The 20,474-nt window shown below is 48.8% G+C and overlaps 1 protein-coding gene across 1 annotated transcript; it reads left to right on the top strand.

Moving 5' to 3' along the window:
* The first annotated feature begins 8,189 nt into the window (after nucleotides 1-8,189).
* LOC147233781 (G1/S-specific cyclin-D2-like) lies at nucleotides 8,190-19,341 on the top strand. Its single transcript, XM_086146350.1, has 5 exons — nucleotides 8,190-8,495; nucleotides 9,504-9,719; nucleotides 13,517-13,676; nucleotides 15,798-15,946; nucleotides 18,038-19,341. Exons 1-5 carry the CDS (start codon nucleotides 8,301-8,303, stop codon nucleotides 18,200-18,202), a joined length of 885 nt encoding a protein of 294 aa, XP_086002476.1. The 5' UTR covers nucleotides 8,190-8,300; the 3' UTR covers nucleotides 18,203-19,341.
* The last annotated feature ends 1,133 nt before the right edge of the window (nucleotides 19,342-20,474 follow it).

Genomic DNA, 20,474 nt, shown 5'->3' on the forward strand with positions numbered 1-20,474 from the left:
CTTTCTAAACATTTTTCAAAATATTTGTCATATTTCTAAGTATTTAAGTATTTTAATTTATGATACTTTTCAAGTATTTTTCTGCATCTGTTCCTGGATAATAACCTTGGAGCTATCACTGGAGTGAGTCAAACCATTTTTACAACAAGTACATCTCACCGTCATCTCATCGCAATGTATCCGCAACATCAACAAGCGGAATTGAGAAACACTAATGATCCCTAAATGTCCAGTAGGAGAAAAGCTGATGCAGATGGAAGGCTGTTTTCAAGAAAGATGGAAAAGCGAATACATGTTTGTGGGTCAAGAAGAAAAAGCGGTATGTCTTTCGTTTTATGAGGCAGCGTCGCTTGTCAAAAAGAGTTCAATCTACCTCCGAACACAGAGCTAAGTATGCTAAAGTTAGCATTCCAGAAAAGCGACAAATTAATATTGATTTATGTTATAACGGAGCAACTAGTGAACATTTTTTTGTTTAACATCTATGCAAAAGCAGCTGGACTAGCGCTAGAAGCTCGACAGGAAGCCGAAGCATGAGATACGGCTGAAACGGTAGAAGATTTCCGCGGGAATGGTTCTCGGCAGCGTCGGAGGGGGGAAAAGAACGTCCTGGCGGTCTAATCCGATTGGATATCCAACACGGCAACCGAAGCGCCGCCCGTTTTGGAAAAAGACATTTACAGGACTGTCAAGACACTTGACATTCCTGGAGTTTAATGCTACGTTAGCACGGAATCCGGCGAAGGCTGGACGGCAAACCCGATCCCTGGTTATGTGGGAGTGAGCGGGATGGGAAAATCAGGTGAGCGTCGCGGATAACAGCAGATGAAAGCGAAGCGCGACGTTAAAATGTAACTTCGCCGTCCCCGCGGAATTTACAAGCGGATATTATGTAAGCGTTGGCCCAGGTGCGCCTCTTTCATTCTCCGCGCTGAAATAAATGGAAGAAACTTACGTTTTCGAGGGAATTGAGCGTAAATATCAAATTTAGAGGAATCCGCGTTTTTAGAAACAGCTGTATTACCAAGTCGACGCAGTAACTCTTTTAGATTGAACGTATTCAATTTGTTTTTTTTTCAAGCCATCGCCATAGCAACAGTTCTTCGCTGGTGTTTCGTGTTGCCCCCTCCGTGCACAAATTTTATCTCACTTCCTGTCTGCCGGATTCCATCTTAGCGCTGCGCGGCGTTTTTCGAAACGTTTTCGAAACGCGGATTGTCGGTTGCCGTGGAAGCGGAGCGACGTTGAACCCCGTCTCTCGTCCAATGACGGATTAAGCGATGCAGAAAACGAATGAATGAAACCGACCGTCACAGTTTTCGGAGCGTTCCTCTCTGCGTGAGGGCGGAACGGACGAAACTCCAAAACCGTCATGGATTGAAATATTTTTCGGGCGTTTGGAATTTCTCAGCCGTCGCAACCGTTGGGTTTTTTTTTTTTATCGGGTTTGGACCGATCGGCTCTGCGATGCAGGAATCCGACGGAGCGTTGGGGGGGGAATCCTGAACCGTTCGTTCGCGACTCGAGCTGCTCCGTGCAACCGAAACCGACTCGAATGGCTTTCCGGGGGTCGTGATTTTTTTTTTTTTTTCTTCCCCTTGCATTTCCTGCGCTGTAATTGCACCCCATTGGATAATTGTTGTTAGTTTTTGCAATGCAAATTGTTGTCCAAGAGCTTTAGACTGGTTTCAATTTTAAAACAAAGTCATTACATCAAGAGTTACCTCACATAAACACTATTCCCCACCCTCACTCGGATCTATTAAGCTGTCAGTACTTATTCATGTGCATGGAGATGTTTGGGCGGCCTTCAGTTCACAGCCTGCCTCTCTGTTTCCAATACATGAGGGCCATTGTTGTGGCAGGCTCCAACTCTCACACTGATAACAAGTCGATTTCCATCCTTCTGTTTGAATGCATGAGATGTTTTGGAGGTGGGAGGTGGTAAGGGGGGGCTTCTGAGTCTCCCTGCTGAATTTAATCAAGCAATGAGACCAATGAGGTGAATTAAGGCTGGCGCTGACTCAGCCTTACAGAGGCCTCTTTATGCCACTGCTGAAGTCAAGGGGGCCCAGAGTTAGCATGCATCACACACAGGAAAACACCAGGCAGTCTCCAGACAGTCCAGGCCCCGGCAGTCCACCTCCGAATCCCTCCCCGCTCGCCGTTCGTAAGGGGCATATCGCCACACAAGAGCTACTTTCAAAGAGCTTTTCCTTCGCGTCGCGAGGCCCCCCGTTTCCTCCCGGCTCTCGGGAGGGAAACGTAAGCGTGCAGGAGTGGAAATGTCGCAGGGTTGAATGGAAGTGAACGGATGAGGAGAGCCGTGTTATTTGTGGAACATGAGGCCCGTCGCCTTAAAATAAACGTACAAAGAAAAAGGAGAGAAAAAAAAAAAAAAAAGTTACTGGAAAGTTTTCGGCTCGTGATTAATGCTTCATTTTTCTGCGGGCACGGAGAGGATCTGAGAGCGGCGCGAAGAGCAAAAGCCAAACTTTTGTTCACTTCAAGGTCATGAAGTGGCCAGCTGCAAGGCCCTCTGCCTCCAGAACCCCTGGGACACGTCTTCCTCGTGGACATCCTGCCTCCGATGAATTGTCACTCTTCTCATTTAAGATCACACGGAGGAAAAGGCCGGGCGGCGGCGGCGGCCAATCGTCTCGCTCCGGTTGTCCAGCATCTTTTGCAGTCAAGGAAAAAAAAAAAAAAAAAAAAAAAAGGAAGAGAAAAACCCGCAGCTGCCACAGGAGCTCCTCCGCTGGAATTTTTGTTTGTGTCCTTCCTTCCCCTAATCTCTGACCACACACACTTGTTCACTTGTGACAGGCAGCCGCCGCCTCCTGGCCGCGACCCAGCCCCCCCCCCCCCCCCCCCTTCCCGACCCCCCTTCACCTCCCCCTTCCTCCGTCCTCTGCACTTCCCTGAGACATCTGTGCGTTGTGAGGCAAATGAGCAGGCAAGCTAGGGGGAACTTGAGAGTCAACTGCTGGAACAGAACAAGGGGGCCCCCACAGCAGAGTTATATAACGCAAATCTAACCGTACGCTCGCATGAAAACACGGCTCTCCTCTGCCGATGCATTCCTCGCCGCCGTCGCTTCCGCCGTTTCCCTTCGGTTTCGGCGGATTCCTCCTCGGAGTCGTTTCGCCGTCGAAGCGAAGCGGAGAGGATGTGACCTCACCCGCTCCGAATCCGACCTAATGTTGTTTGCCGCTTATGACTTAATCCAGGCTTCCCCTTTTGTGTCCCTTCCGCCGAAGCGAAGAGAGAGAGGAAAAAAAAAACAACAAAAAAAAACGCGCTTTCGCTCTCTACGTTTTCGCAGAAAGCAGGTAAGGAAGCGGGTGGTTCGGGACGTTTCTCAAGTGTCCCTCAAAGCGCGGCGGCGCATTCCAGGGCGCCGCCGTAAATGCCTTCTTCTGGCTCTTTATAGAACTGCTTTTGTTTAAAATATACCCTCTTCCTCTCCCCTCCTCTGTCTGCTGTTACCCCTGAGCGGAGAATAGGGCAATGTTCTCAGAGGCTCTGGTAGGAGTGAGGGATGCAAGCTGCTGGACGTCAGACCCGTCTGCAGACTTAACCGGGGTGTGAAGGGGGGGGTTCGGCGGTGACGAGGCCCGAACTGCAGAAAAGAAACCCTCTTGTGTTCGGAGACGCGGACCAAAGACCAGGCCCGGATGTTGCTATCTGTCTCTCATTGTCTCCTCAAATGTTGGCATTTTAGTTTGAATGATGGCTTTCAGTTTAGCCAAAACATTCCAGAGCCGCAGTGTGGGAAACACCCTCTTCTTCCTGTGCTGATTCCACGATGCGCCGCTTGTTTGCTAATGTGGCCGCGGAGCTTCCAGTCGGGAGGGGATTTAAGAAAGCGGATGCGAGATGAAGGCGGCGTTATTCGGGGCGCGTCGCCGCCGCCGCCGCCGCCGCCGCCGCCGCCACGTGAGTCGGGCGGACTCCTGGAAAGCGCCTTCCTCGCCGCGCCGCAATGAGTGGCGCTGACGGAGCAGCTTTGATGCGCGACACTCGAGATAGAGGCCTCGTTCCTGATAGCGCGACCAGAATAGCGCGAGAACAACGCGACGGCCCTGGTGAAACCTCCCCGACTTTTTCGGGGGGGCGTGACCGGTCGATGCGGAAGCGTACGGCACGCGGCCATGTGACGGACAGAGGCCACTTTATCTGCTCCCTCGCCGAGCGACGGCGCCGGGAGGAGCGTTCACCGCTGTTCACACCACAGCATTCCAGCCATAGCATCCTCTTCTCTACTGTCAGTAAACCCAAACAGCGAGCCGCGCTCCGGAGCGCGTTTGCAACCTGTAATCAAGCTCGGCCCTCAAACCGGCATGTAAAAGTAAATCCTCTGTTTATATCGGAGGGAGGCCTCCCTCGTGGAACATCTTACTCGGCGCGGAGCAGGAAATACACAAGATGATGTGAAGCTTCAAAAGCAATCTCCCGGATTAAAGCGGCCCTATTGTGCCGCTTTCCAGCGCGTTATTTTTATTCCGGGACTCCTCTGGTGTAGCTTTGAAGGAGTCGCGGCTATTTTAGAAATATTCCGCATCCCTCGCCGGCCCTTTATGGAGATCCCGGGACTGAACATTTCACCCGCCGTCCTTAAAAACCTGACTTTTTTTTTTTTTTTTTTTCTCTCAGGGGCTAAATACCAGAAGCCTGGTGAGGGGCAGATTCCCCCAACACACACACACACACACACATGCACAGATGACCAATTAGACTAGGTTCAAAATGAGAGAGGAATCCGCCACCAACATACTGAACATTTTCTACGCAGACGTCGAGGACTATAAACTGCCCATGAATGCCTCGTATGTTGTCGGCACGACAAACACGACGTGACGTAACCGAATCGTCACGTTACCTGTTGAGGAATTGCGGAATTTAGCTCGGCGCATCAGCTGCATTAGCATGCATTAGCATCGCATTAGCTCGCGTCTGTAAAAATATATCCAAATTTTTTTTTTTTTTTTTTTTTTTTTTTTTTTAATTCCTCTTCTGCAGCTGAGCGATAACGATTAAAGTTATAGAAAACCTCGGTGCCGAAAAGAGAGAGAGTGGAGGTTTTAACCGGACTGGCTAACATTAGCACGCCAGCTACTTCGGCGAAGATTTCCCCTCCTCCATCGTGAAAGCGCGATAAACGTCCTTCCGAACCCCCGCGCGTTCTCATCCGGTCATTTCGGCCCGCGATTCTACGGCGACGACGATAACAAAAGCAGAGGTCTCGGCTATCTTCCCCCACCTCTCCTGTCTTATTTTTTTTCTTTGTCTGTTTCTCTTGATCTGTGGCAGCCTGCCCATCTCCGGGCCCCTGTGCTCTGGTGGGTTCATTGGACTGGTATGCAGCAGGAATCTTTGGATCAAGGTGATTTCACGCTCCTCCACGTTTTCCCAGGACTTTGGGCGCTCTCTATTACCTCTGTGCAGACCGCAGTGTGTGATAGCGGCTGACATGTGTTATCATAGGACACATGCACAAACAGCAGCAAAAGGGTAAGGCTGCTTTATCTGTCTAACACCTCTGTTTCCCTCAAGTGTCAGGCTTTGGCTGTCTGGTATGGTAGGCTTCTTTGGCCCCTGGGGAGAGACCCCCTTTGGATGAAAACACCGAGCGGCGGGAGGTCGCGGGGCTGGGGGTGGGGGGATTCGTCCGCCTCTTCATTTGCAAACAAAACGACGACACGAAATCCGAATTGGAAGACGACTCCCCTCGAACACGCGGCCCCGTCTTTGAAGTGGAACTAATCTTGCTAACCTTGACATTCCCTCGGAGACAGTTCCCACTCTGGCTTCACAATCTGCTCTCATAATAGCTCCACAGTGTTCTCTTTTTTCCTCAATGAAACTCCATATCTCATTCAGCTCTTTGGTGGCGGCGACGGTGAGGAGGAGGAGGAGGAGGAGGAGGAGGAGGAGGATCAGGAGGGGGTCGGGAAGTGTTTCGGTTCAACCCCTGTCACTCAGCTGGACTGAGAATTTCGCTCTCGCTCCAAATGGGCCCACACATGATCGGAAATAGACAATTCGGCGAGAAAAAAAAAAGGACTTTCACAAGTGTTGATGGGGAATTCAAGATAGGCGGGCGACCGCGAACGCATCGCTTCCACCTTTCTGCAGATAAAAAAGGTGCTGCTTTGTGACAAACACTTTTAGACATCCTGGAGACGCCGCACAAGCGCGCTCGGCAGATGTGACTCCTCGTACTTTCATCCTTCGGCATACCGCGACGCCGGAGGACTTCCTCTACGGGAAGGGCTCAAGACGTCGTCCACACCCGAGGATGTCGACAGCGTGTCCCCTGGATTCCGGCTCATGTGGCAGGACTATGACCTGATTAAAAGGAGCGATTGTTTCAGATAGTGCGCTGATGTTCCACTGGTTGACACATAGTAAAAGATATTTATGTGACCATCGCGGACGTGCGTTGACACGTATGGAAGGGAAAATTTACTGCCGAGCGGCACTTCTCGACTGAGATATGCGTCGTATAAATGCCGTGACACACGCTGAAATGCCTCGAATTCCTGGCTGAAAAATGTTTTGCAAATAAACGGGAGCTGAAAGGCCACGGAAAAAAAAATGAAAACACACACAAAAAAAAAAGAAAAAACGCAAGGTTAAACGGCGTTCGTCGCTTTGGCTCCGTGAGGAAACGACGTGAAACGGGTTTCTGACCGGCCGAATGTGTCGAGCTCGAGCGGAAATAACCTTTTCGAATGTGTCGGCGGGACATTTTCGATAGCATAGCATAGCATATTTACGCTACCTACCCGTGTGTGTTTTAGTTGAAATCCGTGGCGATAGCGGCTAGCCTCGGGCCGGAAAGGTTAGCTTCCCGGTGCGAAACCGCCCGCTGGGAGATCGTGAACCGTACGCAACGGTTTATTTTGATTTTGGAGGCACGGCGCTGGTCTTGTTTTATGATTAGTTTGTTTAGCAAATTTACAAGACACTGGGAGGTAACCGTCTTCAAGCCGTAACATGGAGGTGTAACACCGGTTGTCTCGCTTCCCCCGCATGAATGCTGTGCAAGTTTGTGCAAGCAATTAAAAAGAATGTGCATTTTTTGAAGAATTTCCCTCTATTAATTAAAAAAAAAAAAAAGTTGTAAATTAAAAACCCGTGAAAGATATTTCTTAAAAAGAAACAGCTGTAAATTGAAAACCTGTGAAAGATATGTCTCTAGCTTCCTTTTCATGCTATATCTAGATAAAATGTTATCTTATATCGGTCTTCTAATATCTTAATCTGTTTGCGCAAATGTTTTGTGTGCCCGTCTTCTCTGCATACCTGAGCGTTATCAGAATTTAAAAACAGCTGATGTGAAGATTTTCATGCACCCCCCCCCCCTCCCCCCATCGCAGTATGCTATCTAACAAATAAGCTCTTATATTATGGGCTCATACATCTGCAAGCCCATACATCACCACATGTTTGGACAGCGTAATAAAATGAAGATTAAATACAGCAGAAGTGGCAGATGCTCCCGGTCCAGTGGTGGATGTTTAGTAATGTGACATATAGGAGGGTCTCTCCACACATACTTGCACATTAAGTGGCCATCATTTCTTTTAAACGTATACAAGAAATACAGAAAGAGTTCACACGGATTTCACGGCGAGGCTTTTTTTTTTTTTTTCACCCAACGCCATAAATGTGACATTTAAAACCTCGTCTTTTTATGAATTGGCACCCTGACGTGGAAGCATTAGACGTGATAATTGCGTGGAATTCGTTTTTCACCTCGACTATCGAGAGCAGGCGTTAAAAAGTCTTTATTTCCGTACGTCTGATTGATTAAAACGTAAAGTATAATAATTGAAAGCCAGGCAACGTTGTCGTGAAATAGCATACAAAAGGCGACACGACAGAGCCGGAAGTGAGGCGAGCAGTTCCTAAAAAGGTTTTCCACCACATGTGAAGGGGACGATGGGAGCTTTTATTTTGAAGCTTTTATTTTGAAAGTCCCGAGCGGAAGTGCGTCCGCCTACACGACGGCTAACTTGACGACGAGCAAGGCGAAACCGAGGAAGAAGAAGAAGAAGAAGAAGAAGGAGGAGGAGAAGAAGAAGAAGAAGAAGCGGAGCGAAGCGAGGCGGCAGCAGCAGCAGGACGGCAGCAAAAGCCAGCAGTCTCAGCCTCATGCTTCGTCCTGGGCGCTTCTCCTCCTGTCCGTTTTCGGCTGAATTGTGACAATATTTATTCTTTTTTTTTTTTTTTTTTTTAATTATTATTTTCCTATCAAAACGAGGGTGGCTGAAGAACGGGGGGGGCGAGTCATGGAGCTTTATTGCCTCGAGTCGGACGCAGTCGTGAAAGCCCAGGCTGACCCGAACATCCTCTGTGATGACAGAGTTTTGCAAAGTTTACTAACAATCGAGGAGAGATTCGTGCCGCAGTGCTCGTATTTCCAGCGGGTCCAGAAGGATATCCAGCCGTATATGAGACGGATGGTCGCATGTTGGATGCACGAGGTTTGTGGGCGCTTTAACTAAAACACGTTGACGTGCTAACCCCCCCACTCCACCTCCTCCCACCCCCCACTCGAGTCGAGCTAACGCCGTGTTTTCTTCTTTTTTTGCACGCCGGAAAGCGCCCCTGTCCGCCGGCGGCGGCGGCGGCGGCAGCCCTGCGCGTAACACCGCCCGCAGCCAGGCCGCGAAAGGAAGAAAGAAAGAGAGAAAAAACAAAACAAAAAAAAAAAACCCGGCCGATGGGGTCGTTTTTTTATTTTTCTAGCGGCTAATAAGATAGCTTGCGACGCCGTGGAGCGACGTGAAAATTGAATGAGAATGACTCACCAAAAGGCGTGGGAGAGTCGGAAATTCCACCACGAAGAAAATTGGGGCTTCAAAGCAGCCTGTCCCAGCTGTGTATTTACATTCGGCAAATGCTAAAAAGGTGACATTTTTGTCTAATTGGCCGGTCCGGTCGACAGAGGAGACGTTTATCTTAATTTACATTCCCGAAAAGCCGCCATTTTAGCCCCACAGTAATTACTATTAATTTTTCTAAACTGCGTAAGCAAGCGGGCGGCCGCGATGAAACCCCCCCACTTCGCGTTTCAAGGCAATAAAGTGGGTTTTTCCGTGGGGATCCGTCCCGGGAAACTGTCGGGAACTGTTCCCACGCCGTGTGGGAACATTATGCACGCTTTTCGCGTTGTCCAAACGGCGTCGTTTAATTTTTATTAATTTTTGAAAGTCGGCGGAGCCCAACAAGGAAGACGTGTCGAATGGCGAGGCTTCTTTTCTCTCCCCCCCCCCTCCTTTCCTGAACGACTTCCTATATTGAACTAATTTATTTGTGCAGTCGCGACATTTTCAGAATAAAGAATCTCCACCTTTTAGCGACTTTTTGGCCTGAAAGCCGTTAACATTTTTTGCACCAGAAAAATAACACCCGCCCTCCCTCCTCCTCCTCCCCTCCTCCTCCTCCCCCCCCCCGACCCCCCCTTTTTTCGCATTTCTATCTCTTTCTAGGTGTCCGAAGCGGAGAAAAGTAGTGAAGAAGTCTTCCCTTTGGCCATTAATTATTTGGACAGATTCTTAGCCGTGATGCCCACGAGAAAAAGCTACTTGCAGCTCCTGGGAGCCGTGTGCATGTTGCTGGCCTCCAAGCTAAAAGGCAGCAGGCCGCTATCTGCAGAGAAACTTTGCATGTACACAGACAACTCTATCACACCACTGGAACTGCTGGTAAGGCCCGACGGTCGGCCCGTCCGCCCCAAACACGGCCTTGCATTCATTTCCGAACCGCTGTCTTATTTTGGAAGCGATATCGTGATGCTAATGGCTGAATTGGCTCCACAGGAAGTATCCCATTTTCCTTATGAGTGGCGTGCACAATACAGTCACATCCTTTCATAAGATGCGCCCTGCAGGAGGAGTGCGATGCCATCTAGTGTCAGACTGTGGATTTGTCACGCCGTCCCGTCATTTTATCTCTATTTGATGTGAAATATTTTTCTGATCAAGCAGTCCAAATCTGTCTTTCTCATCCGCGAGGCCGCGCGTCTTCCCCCCGATAGCGTTCTCGGCAGCGTTATTTCGCCAGACCCGTCGGGTTTCTTGGGTTTTATTCGAATCGTAATATTAGTTTCCTCGCCTGGCGCTAGTTTTGTGCCCGATGAGATAAACGTCCCGAATCGTCGAATAAACGCTTGATACGGCGACGGGTTCGAAGGACCGGCGTCGTCGGCCGCTGCCGTTTTTTTTTTTTTTTTTTTTTTTTTCAGCAGCTTGCTTGTACGATTGCAACACCTTCCTTTTTTTTTTTAAGCATTTTGAACTTTTCCCTTTTTTTTTTTTTTTTTGGCTGCATTTCAGAAATGACACAATACTTTCAACTTAAAATCTCACAAGATGGCTCCGGGCGGGGGGTTTCCCGACATTTCCCCTCCCGCGTGTCGACCTGCAGACGATTAACCTTCGAGTATTCAGAGGTATCCTGCGGAAACGGCGACGTATTCTGTCGTTGTCGGCCGAATCGGCGACTTTTGTCGCCCAGCCGGGGGGAACTTGCTTTCTTTTTGGGTTTCCGACTGTCTGACGGACAAAATAAACCCTTCGGAGAAGCCGAAGTAGCTTCACCAGACGTCGCGTCCCCGGGGTTGCGAACGATGAGTCAGCGGCTGATTTTTTTTTGTCTTCGTCTGGCTAATTGTACTGTAATTGAACGAGCAGTTGTCGGGGTTGACGTGCCTCCACCAAAAGGCTCCACATGCTCCACACACATCTCATTGTGTCGCCCGCAGCTGCTCGGGGAAATGACACGGGTCCCATTTGATGCTCCATATTGTAAAAAAGCCTCCAGATTCCTGGATATCCTCACAGGATGCACCGCGAGAGTCAGTGAAATATGTTGCCTCTTCTTCTGTGATGAACACATCGCCGCTGGTTCTTCAGCTGGAAGACAGAAGTTATGCGGTGGGGGTGGGGGTTCAGGACGGCAGATGTCCAGGAAGTGAGTGCACCAACTGCAAACCTCTGCCCTGTTCTCCACAGGGGGTTAAAATTTTGTCTGTTGACGTCGGGGACTGTCCCTATCCGTCTCGGTGATGACCGCATTTGGTTTTTTAGGGGTTCGGTCGTTGAACCTTTACACAGTGCAGTTGAAGACGCCGCTTATTTTCGCTGGAAGGGACACGTGTTGCCGGTGTTTTTCTAAAACAAGGCCAAACTGAAGTCCGTGTTTTGTCGTTCACCCCGGCGGGGCCGAGCACCCGGGGATTTTCAACCTTCCAACGCGCTCGATCAGTTGGTTCGACGCGTTTTGAATATATTTCAAGAAAACGGTCCGGACAGATTTTTAGAAACGATGTTTAGGATTAAAGAATTCCTTTTATAATGCCTGGTGAAAATGTCAAAATAGCGCTTATTAGCCTTTAAAAAAAAAAAAAAACAAACAGCTGAGCCGGATTGATTTGGTGTCGGGACGTCGGGCGAGCAAACGTTTGGAGTCGGCGATCAAAAGGGGCTCGGAGAGTCGCGTCATGTCGACTCTAACCTTTGGACGTTTGCGAGATGCTCGGCGGGGGGCCGCTTTCGGAAGATGTTTGAGTTTGTTAGCGACGTCATCCGTTGGCAACGTCTAAATCAAATGTTTGTGATTAGACGGCTTTGTCCCCGCCGGGAAGTCACGGATAACAAACCGATCGTGTTTCTCAAAACATACAGAACTATCAAATGAGCAATTTGACTAAAACATCCACCGCTGCCGTTTTGATTTCTCTTTTTTTTTTTTTCCCGCCGTCGAAGTCGACCGACGGTTAAATCCTAATATCCGATCCGTTTGATTTACCGAGCGGATTATGTGAAATTTATGAACTCATGCGAGCCCACGTTCTAGACAGATGTTGTAATATTTGAATAAACCCCACCAGTGACAGTCAAATAAGTTTGGGCTCGTATCCAGGAAGAAATGATACCCGGGCTTAATTTAGGCGTCCCTACTTTACATTTTCAGTTAAATGTGAAATGGCCTGTTCTGGCTGGCTGGTTGTAATTCAAACAGATGACCTGCGAGGGGAAAACGGTGTCTTCCAGCTGCACTCGTTTTTTAGAAAAGGAGGGGGGAGAAGCGGCGTCAGGAAACGCACGGTTTTTGGACCTTCTCGAAGATCCTTTCACCGTTTGATAAAGGCCGTGCAGAAATAAGGTACGACGGGTTATGATTGCAGTCCTTAACCTTCGCGGAACGAGCCGACGCTTGTGGTCGCGTAGCCTGATTCGAAAATCCGGCACGTACAGAAAGATGTCGAGATGCACACCGATGCTGATCATGACGTAGCGTATGCGGGTCTGGAGGAAATGACTAAAGACTTCTGGGAACCCTTGAAACACCACTTGATTATCTAATTCGAACTTGACGAACGCGCCCCCCCTTTCGGTGGAGCGAGGCCTCTTTTTAAAAAAAAAAAAAAACAAAAAAAAAACTTGGCGCCAATAATGTTCCAATTTTGTGCGGTCCTTGTGTGTTTCTGCAGCAGCAGCGGCGGCGGCACATTCACTACCTTTCCCAAAACATGGGCGAATATTTCAGAAATGATTCCTGCATGTAAAAAAAAAAAAAAAAAAAAAATTCAGTTCCTTTTTTTTTTTTGAATATTCATTCATTATTGAGTATTTCATTCATTTATTAATATAAAAAAAAAAAAAAAAGACAGGAAAATAGATTTTTTTTTTTTTTTTTTTTTTTTTTAATATTAATCAGCAGCGAGAAGCAAAAATTGAAACCATTTAAATATTTGCGATCCGGTACCGCAATGGTCTCACTCACAGGAAATTAATTCACCTTACCTCCCCTTGCAAAGGCCGGCTGAAGAGGCAGCTCTGTGCTGCTCCTCCCGCCCGAGCTTTGCAAACTCATTGTGGCTGTTTCAGGCTTGTGACAGGAAGGACGGAGCTGGCTGTCTCATTGGCAGGGCCTCTAAGCGGGGCAAAGCTTGTCACATGCCGGCGATATGAACACAAAGGATGCGAAGAATGAGAAAGGCATGCAGATAATAAGATACAGCGAGGAGAGATAAAGAGGAGAAATGTTGCTCTTCTTACAGAGCCATTTCCTCAAGAAAAAGAGGCTGACTGATGTTTTTCACGGTCAATGGAATCATGGCACCGTGCCATTCAACCCTCTGACTGAGTTGATTTTTCCAAGAAGCCGAGTTCTAGCTAGGGCCGGGCGTCATGGGGAGGGGGAAAAAAAAAATTAATATCGCAATATTAAGAAGCCCGTTTTGTGTATCGGGAGTGCGGCGGATCGCGTTAGATCGCTATCGCGGACGAATGTCGACGCGTGTGAAAATGGAGAAAGAAAGGAGATCGCCACCTTCTGTTTATTTAAGGGGATTTCTTCAAAAGGTGGTTTGTTTTGACGACGACCGTCGACGCGCCGCCTTTTCCCCAAGAGACGACCGACACGCGGGGAACGGACATTTTCACGTCGGTTATGTCAACCGGGTCGAATTCCGACTGAATTTCTTTATTTCTTCAAGGACTGGGAGCTGGTCGTTCTGGCGAAGTTGAAGTGGAACATCGCCTCGGTCATTCCCAATGATTTCATAGAGCACATCATACGCAGGCTGCCCCTTCCCAAAGATAAGCTGCCGATGGTCCGCAAACACACACAGACGTTCATCGCCCTCTGTGCCACAGGTAACGCCGCTGACAAACATTTTCTCCTGACATTTTTTACTTGTTCGCTCCGGTTACTTCACCGCCTCGCCGCTTTTATTCCTGCATCCACCAGAATATTCCCACACACACACACACACACACACACACACGCGAGCATTCTGTCATCATGAGTCATCTGTGACCTATTTCTTCTCTCACCATAGTCCTCTGGCTCCTTTTCCCTTATCCACTTTCTAGTCTCTCCACAGACTGTAGTAGGGTTTTTCCAAACAGCGTCCCAGCTGCTAAAAGCTGTGCTGGAGTGCTTAAAGTGGTCATTTCCAGGTTACTCTCCTATCAAGGCTGTGTTTAGATTAGCCACGTATACGGCTAATAGTGGCGATTGTATCATGCTGTATCTCACACACACACACACACACACACTGCAGGTGCAGCTGAACTGCTGCGCCACTTTTCCCTGTATTGTTTGTTGACAGGGAAGCTTCCCAGGTTTAAAAAGTCAGGGCACTGATTCAGCGATCTTCCTTCCTGCTCCGATCGTGGCCTCGTGTCCAAAATAAACTCTGGAGCCTCTCAAAGTCAGATCTCCCCTCAGGCCTCTCCCTATGTGAATTTCCACGCCGTTCTCATGCCTATACTAGGAATCCTGGCTGATATTCTTTCATATCCTGCAGTGAAATGCTCCGGCGGCTCCCGTCTAACACGCACAATATATAGAAGTGTTTTGTCACGAGGACGGTTTTTTTTTAGCGTTCCGCTAATTCAACGGAGAGGAATCGACCCAGCGAGGTCACTTCGGAGCGGCGAAAATTCCTTGCCGTCACCAATGTGGTCAGATTTGGCCAATAAGCACTTGTTTACTAGAGCTAGTTATTGGGAGCGTAGGCTTTTCGTCCCGTTTTAGCGCGATTTAGCGTCGCGCTTTTTTATTTTATTTTTTTTTATTTTTATATATTTTGGGTGTGTTTCCGTGGTCGCCTCTGCTTCTCATAAGCAGCTGGCTATATCCAAGCACAAAGCGGCCACAGTGGGGAAAAAAGAAGGCCTGCTGTGGTTCTGCAGTAATGTAAATGTTTGGAGTTTTATATGGAGTTGAGATGTTATTCTTATGATAGAGGAGCTCCTCCTATGGACAGCTGGACCTGGGAGAAGGAGCGCGGCGCAGCGAACCAAACTTATCAGGCCTCCGGTGCCGGTTTTTGCGAGGGAAGTCTCCGCTTCATGAGCGAAACCTTGCAGAAATCCACCAATGTCCATATCGTACCGCTTATTTCTTTTTTCCCTCGAGAACGACACCGCTTCTAATGTGTCGATTCATGAAATGTCATTTTTTTATTATTTTTTTTTCCACTCCCAGAGCGTCTGTGTGATTCCTGGTTTTAAAATCTAAACTCCGTATCTTTTAGCTAGAATAGCTGACCCGACTGTTCGTACATGATGTTGGAGATGCTAACGGCGTGCTAATCACGTGCCGACGCTGCAGATATTGATATTTCTTTGACCGTCGTCATGATCTTCGGGGACTTTTCTTGAGAGTAAACAGCAATACGAGTCACGATGATGGATAGAAGCCGGTCTAACGGGTGATCGTGTAGATTTATAATACATCTTTTTTTAATACATATTATAATAAATTGCAACGCGTTGAAGAATCGATCCCCCTTTCTCGCGACGGCTCTCTGGGCTGGTCGTCTTGTCGATATATCACGCTGGAAGTACCTTCAGAAGAGCCGTTGGGTTTCGGTGCAGAAGAACAAACCCAGAACATCCCCGTGTTTTGTCGAGGAGATGTTTGGTGGTCCGCTCTTCCAGCCGCCTCCGCGCTGGCCCGTCGTCGCTCAAACCCTCGGATCGAGGACGACGACCACTGAAGGGAGTCGTCGTTGGAACGGATTTCTCACTGAGTAGGAGGGTTCCTGCTCTGCTTTTCTACTCACGACTGGAGTTTCTATCAGAGTAAACCACATCAGGTTCCACCGCGTGGAAACGCAGTCGCCGGGAAAGCCGAGTTCGGCCGCCGAGCACGTACACGGAGATGTTTTCGGCGCTCGTACTTTCTCCTCGCGAGTTCGGCGTCAACACCTCGTCGCCGTCGTCAATAATGACATTTCCTTGCGTTGTTTTCTCGGCACCTCCCAGATGACAGCCTCGCCATGAACCCTCCCTCCATGATTGCCTCGGGCAGCATGGGAGCTGCCGTCTGCGGCCTCCAGCTGGACCACGCCAACCCGAGCCACAGCAGAGACAACCTGACCGACCTGCTGGCCAAGATCACCAACACAGAAGTGGTGAGTGCGTCCGCCGGAGGGAGGCGGGAGGCGGGGGTGTGTGTGTGTGTGTGTGTGTGGTGGTGGTATCTGCCAGGAGGACCCGGACGTGGGCTTCGGGGTTAACGCAACAAGGCACGTCTAAAAAAAAAAATTGCACTGTCTCACGAGCAGGAACAAAGGGTCTTTAGTAAACAACAGGGATGACTTCAGTTGGGGCAGATTGAAGCTATTTACTTTTCATGGAGAGAGAGGGAGAGCGAGCGTTTGGCTCTTGGCTGGGGAGCCAGACTGTTGCTATAAAGAGCAGTGGCAGAGGGAATGTCTTCTTAAAACTCAAAGCCCACATTCTTGTGGTCGGACACATGCAATTTCTTTCTCCCACTTTAGCAGTGTACCCCTCCTGGTGGAGAAATATGTTCACGATGGGACTCGCAGTGTGTCTTTCCAAAGCAAAAAAAAAAAAAAAAAGTTCTAGCCCAACTTGTAGCGTGTGAACGTGCAGCCGCTGTGTGGCCGAATGAATAATATATCAGGGGCGGACGCGGCTTTGAATGACTAGCGTCGCTAAACAACGTCCGTGATGGAGGACGAATCTGTGCGACGCAACGCTTCGAGGAAAAATCAGTTTTTTTGGATTTCCGGTCTCTGAAAGGGTGTGACTTCTTGTGCATAAGAAGAAGGTCCACACGCTGCAGCTTATGATGTCACTCCTCTGCAGCAAAAAAGATCTGTTAGCATTTTGTAACTTTTTTTTTCCCCCCTCATTGGCTAGCTGCTACATGCACTTATACTCCAATGACCGCAAACATGTACACACACACACTTCAGATGAATGAAACTTGCAAAACGGTTATGGTAAACGACACTTGATTTTTCTGATCTATTGATGACGTTTGCAAGTTTTTCCAAACACGAGCGAAAAATGTCCGCAAGGTTGAATCGGAATTGGAGTTTGTGCATCTTGATTTCAAATTTGGTTCGAAATTCGGGTCTTTTTTTTTTTTTTTTTTTTTCCAGTGCAGTTCGTATTGCACGTGCGGCCGTTTAATATTCATTATTCCTCAGGTGAGTGTTTTGCAAAAGGCAAAGTCATGACACATCAATTCCGAACCTCGTCGGTCACGTCGGTAAACTCGTCGTCCGGCAAATGTTTCTTCAACCGACGCACCGACGGTGAATTCACCGCATGCGTTTCTCCCGGTCGGTTCTTTTATTGTCACAGTATCCTGTGACACCAGAGGATCCCTTCAGAAGCCTCCAAATCCTAAAAAGGCCACAGTTCAGAGGAACAACACAGTTGCCTCTCGGGTTGTGGTTGTGCTGCCATGGCAACGTGGGCCCCACAACCCAGCCGTCACAACAGGCGCTCTGACTGCAGCCCATCGGGTTCCAATTATCCGTACATTTCAAAGGAATGTTGGCCTCTTTGCGAGCCGCGGTGCATTCTTTAAGGGCCCTGCAGTCGGCTCACCGAGGCGGACCTCCCACATCTCCGCTCAGACCTGCTGGGAAGGGAAGAGGGAGCCGGAGACGGCCGGAGGATGGCTTTGCACAAGAGGGGCTGTCCGAAAACATCCGGTCCCACTGTCCTATATTCCCTTTCGCGCCCCGATGCGCGGGGTCACGGCGCACTAGGTCAAAGCCATTTCCTCTCCGTCTCCGCGTGGGTCCGACCGGGCTGGAAACCCGAGGGAGGCCAGAGCTCCTCATCCGCTCGCCGGCTCTTAAGACTCCCGCCTCCCTCCCTCTCCGTCCTCACATCCAGCCGCGAACCTCAGACACGCCGGGGTCTCGTGTCTGAGCGTTCCCGTGCCCGCTGCGCGGCTCGCCGCCCCGCGTTCCTGCCATCGGAGTCGGCTGGTACTCATTGTTCCGGTCCCGATGCAGACGGGACCACCTACCTCAAGACGCGTAAGTCCCCACTGGTATGCGTCGCATGTGACCATCTCGCAATCGCGTCAGACGCCGCTTCTCGGTTTTGCGAGGGGGAGCGCGGGGGGGGGGGGGGGGGGGGGGGGGGGCGTACAAACGAGTGCGTGGTAACGCCCGGCCTCGCCTGCTTGTCACCGGGGCGCGCGTCGCAACTGCTGACTTTTCTTTTCGTTTCAGGATTGTTTGAGGGCGTGCCAGGAGCAGATAGAGCGCGTGCTGGCCACCAGCCTGCAGCAGGGCCAAAAGTACCGACAGGAGCCCGGGGTCACCGCGGGCAACAAGGCCAGGGAGCAGCAGGACCAGGCGAGCACTCCCACGGACGTACGCGATGTCAACTTATGAACTCCTACTGCTGCCCGATACGTCTCGTCACGCCTGCGCACCGACAAACCGGCAGGGGCGAGAGTTGCGAGGATCCGCGTCAGGTCACCCCCACCCTCCTCCTCCTCCTCCTCCACCCCCCCCCACCCCCCCGACCGCCCCACCCTCCCTCCCCCTCCGTGATGCGATGGCGTGACAATCGATGAACTTTTAGAAGTTAAACAAATTTGTCCTTTTGCCCCATTCATAACCAAATCTTTTGTATGGGCCACATTTAATCATAAGGTATTTAAGATTCTTGAAAACTTGATAGTGCCTTTGGTTTTCCAGAGCGGAAAACCTGAATATATTTTCATACTTGAAGAAAAATAGCTTAATTATATGATATATAGGTATTTCTTTGAATACAACCTAGCAAAATAAATATGATACTAAATGTATATTTAGTTAGTTCTTATTTACGTTATTCTTTTATCGTCTTTAGCAAGCAACTATTAATTCACGGTTTCATCGGGGCTTTCCTTTGTGATACACATTTATTTGTGCAGGAAAACCTGTATTGTAATCCTGTGATTGATATGCTGATAATACAGTACATGGCATTTATACCAAGCAGATATCCAGCCAGAGGAGCACTGCCGTAGTTAGCTGCTCACGCCATCTTAGCATACCGTGCACCTGTAGCACCGCTACTATTTATGCTATACAATGCTGGCCAGGAGTGGGCTGGGCCCACTCACACAGAAAGCCGAGGGCCCGGAGCAGTGGACGCCGTCGTACGGCGGCCGGTCGGCGAGAACTTCACTGCCATCATAGCGGACCGGCGTGCCGATGCGACGGTGCGTGCATGTATTTAAAATCCAGTTCTACGTTTTCCGTCTCGATGGAGCCCCGACGTGCTCGGCTGGTTTTCCACGGTGAAACGTTTGAGACACGAGTTGCGTGAAACGGTTCTTACACGGCTCTTGTTACGCGGATTAATCCAATTGACTTGGCAAATAGACGTACGGTTCTCCGTCTGTCGTACCCATTTTTCCCTCCCTCTCTCTGTCGATAAAGCCGTGCACGGTTACCTTTTTGCATATCTGGCTCTCGTACGGTCGTGTAAAAACGGGATTTCTCAGCTCCACGAGTCAAAGCTAGCTTTGAACCTCCCGACCTGAAATTCTCGCGTCGCTAGCGGTTTTCCAGCTTCGGAGACGAAATCCACCGGTAAACGCCGTCGACGCCGCGGCGGTCGGACGTCCTCGTCCCGCCCGTTTGGGCTGTTTTGATTAGCTGAATGAAACTGGGTTCACAACGCCGACATGTTTACAGCTACTGCAGCTGAGTTTCCAAGAAGTTTCAAGTGGGTCGCAGAGGGACATGTGTTATGAAACCCTGAACCCGCCCCACGTTTCTAGCAACCATATTTGTGTGAAAGTTTCACTATGTAAAACCAGCCCTCGAGAGCAACTAAGTGTTTTCGTAGTTGGTTTGCATGAGCTTTTAGCTGCGGTCAGTTTGGAGAGAGGAAATGCAAGTTTTTTTTGTTTTTTTTTTTTACAAAAGTTTGAATGGAATCTGGTGCAAGTTGAAGGGTTTCTGGCGATGTCATTTTGGAAAAGGAACGTACGTGCAAAGTGGGAGAAAATGCTAGTTGTCTGGACTGATGAACGATGGCGTAATGGCAAAACTTAAGCTAAATATTTCTGTTGCGTGATACTTGAGCAACACACAGGAGGAGAGGTGTGAATCCCTGGCCTCGTGCAGTCGATCCGATCGGAGTTTTATGTCCGGGGATCCATTTGGCTTTGCTTCCTGTCATCAATTTGACTCTTTGGAGAGATAGGAACAATATTGATGCACTTTTAAAACACACTCCTTAAAAATGGTAAGGGGATAGGTGTTGAGGAGAGTTCAGTTGGTCATTAGGGTCTTTTTTTTTTTTTTTTTTTTTTTTTTTTTTAAACTCTCATTTTTATTTTATTTTTTTTTTAGGTTCTAGTTTGCCTTTTAATTTATTTTTTTCCCTAGTTATTTTTCCTTTTTTTTTTTTTTTTTTTTTTTTTTCTTTTGGTTGGTTTTGGGCTGGATTCCCACAGGGGTGATGCGCAGTATCTTGAAAGCCAAGCCCCGACAGGTGATTATACGTAGAATATTCCATGTCGTAGTATCTTAGTTTGCATACTAAGAAAAGACAAGTATGAAATCCGTGTGTTTTATTTAATCTTACTTGAATTTTTGTCAGTTCATAGCCAAACCTTCCAATAGTTCTTTCAAAGAGTTTAATATCCTGAATTTTGTTTGTTCA

The sequence above is a fragment of the Fistularia commersonii genome, chromosome 5 (assembly GCF_037954325.1).
Source record: "Fistularia commersonii isolate RoL2024-O1a breed Wild chromosome 5, RoL_Fcom_v1.0, whole genome shotgun sequence".
Lineage (NCBI taxonomy): Eukaryota > Metazoa > Chordata > Actinopteri > Syngnathiformes > Fistulariidae > Fistularia > Fistularia commersonii.

Coding starts and splice junctions, on each gene's coding strand:
- LOC147233781 (XM_086146350.1), top strand. CDS start 8,301: ATGGAGCTTTATTGCCTCGAGTCGGACGCAGTCGTGAAAGCCCAGGCT. Junction 9,720..13,516: donor TCACACCACTGGAACTGCTG/GTAAGGCCCGAC, acceptor TATTTCTTCAAG/GACTGGGAGCTGGTCGTTCT. Junction 13,677..15,797: donor CATCGCCCTCTGTGCCACAG/GTAACGCCGCTG, acceptor GGCACCTCCCAG/ATGACAGCCTCGCCATGAAC.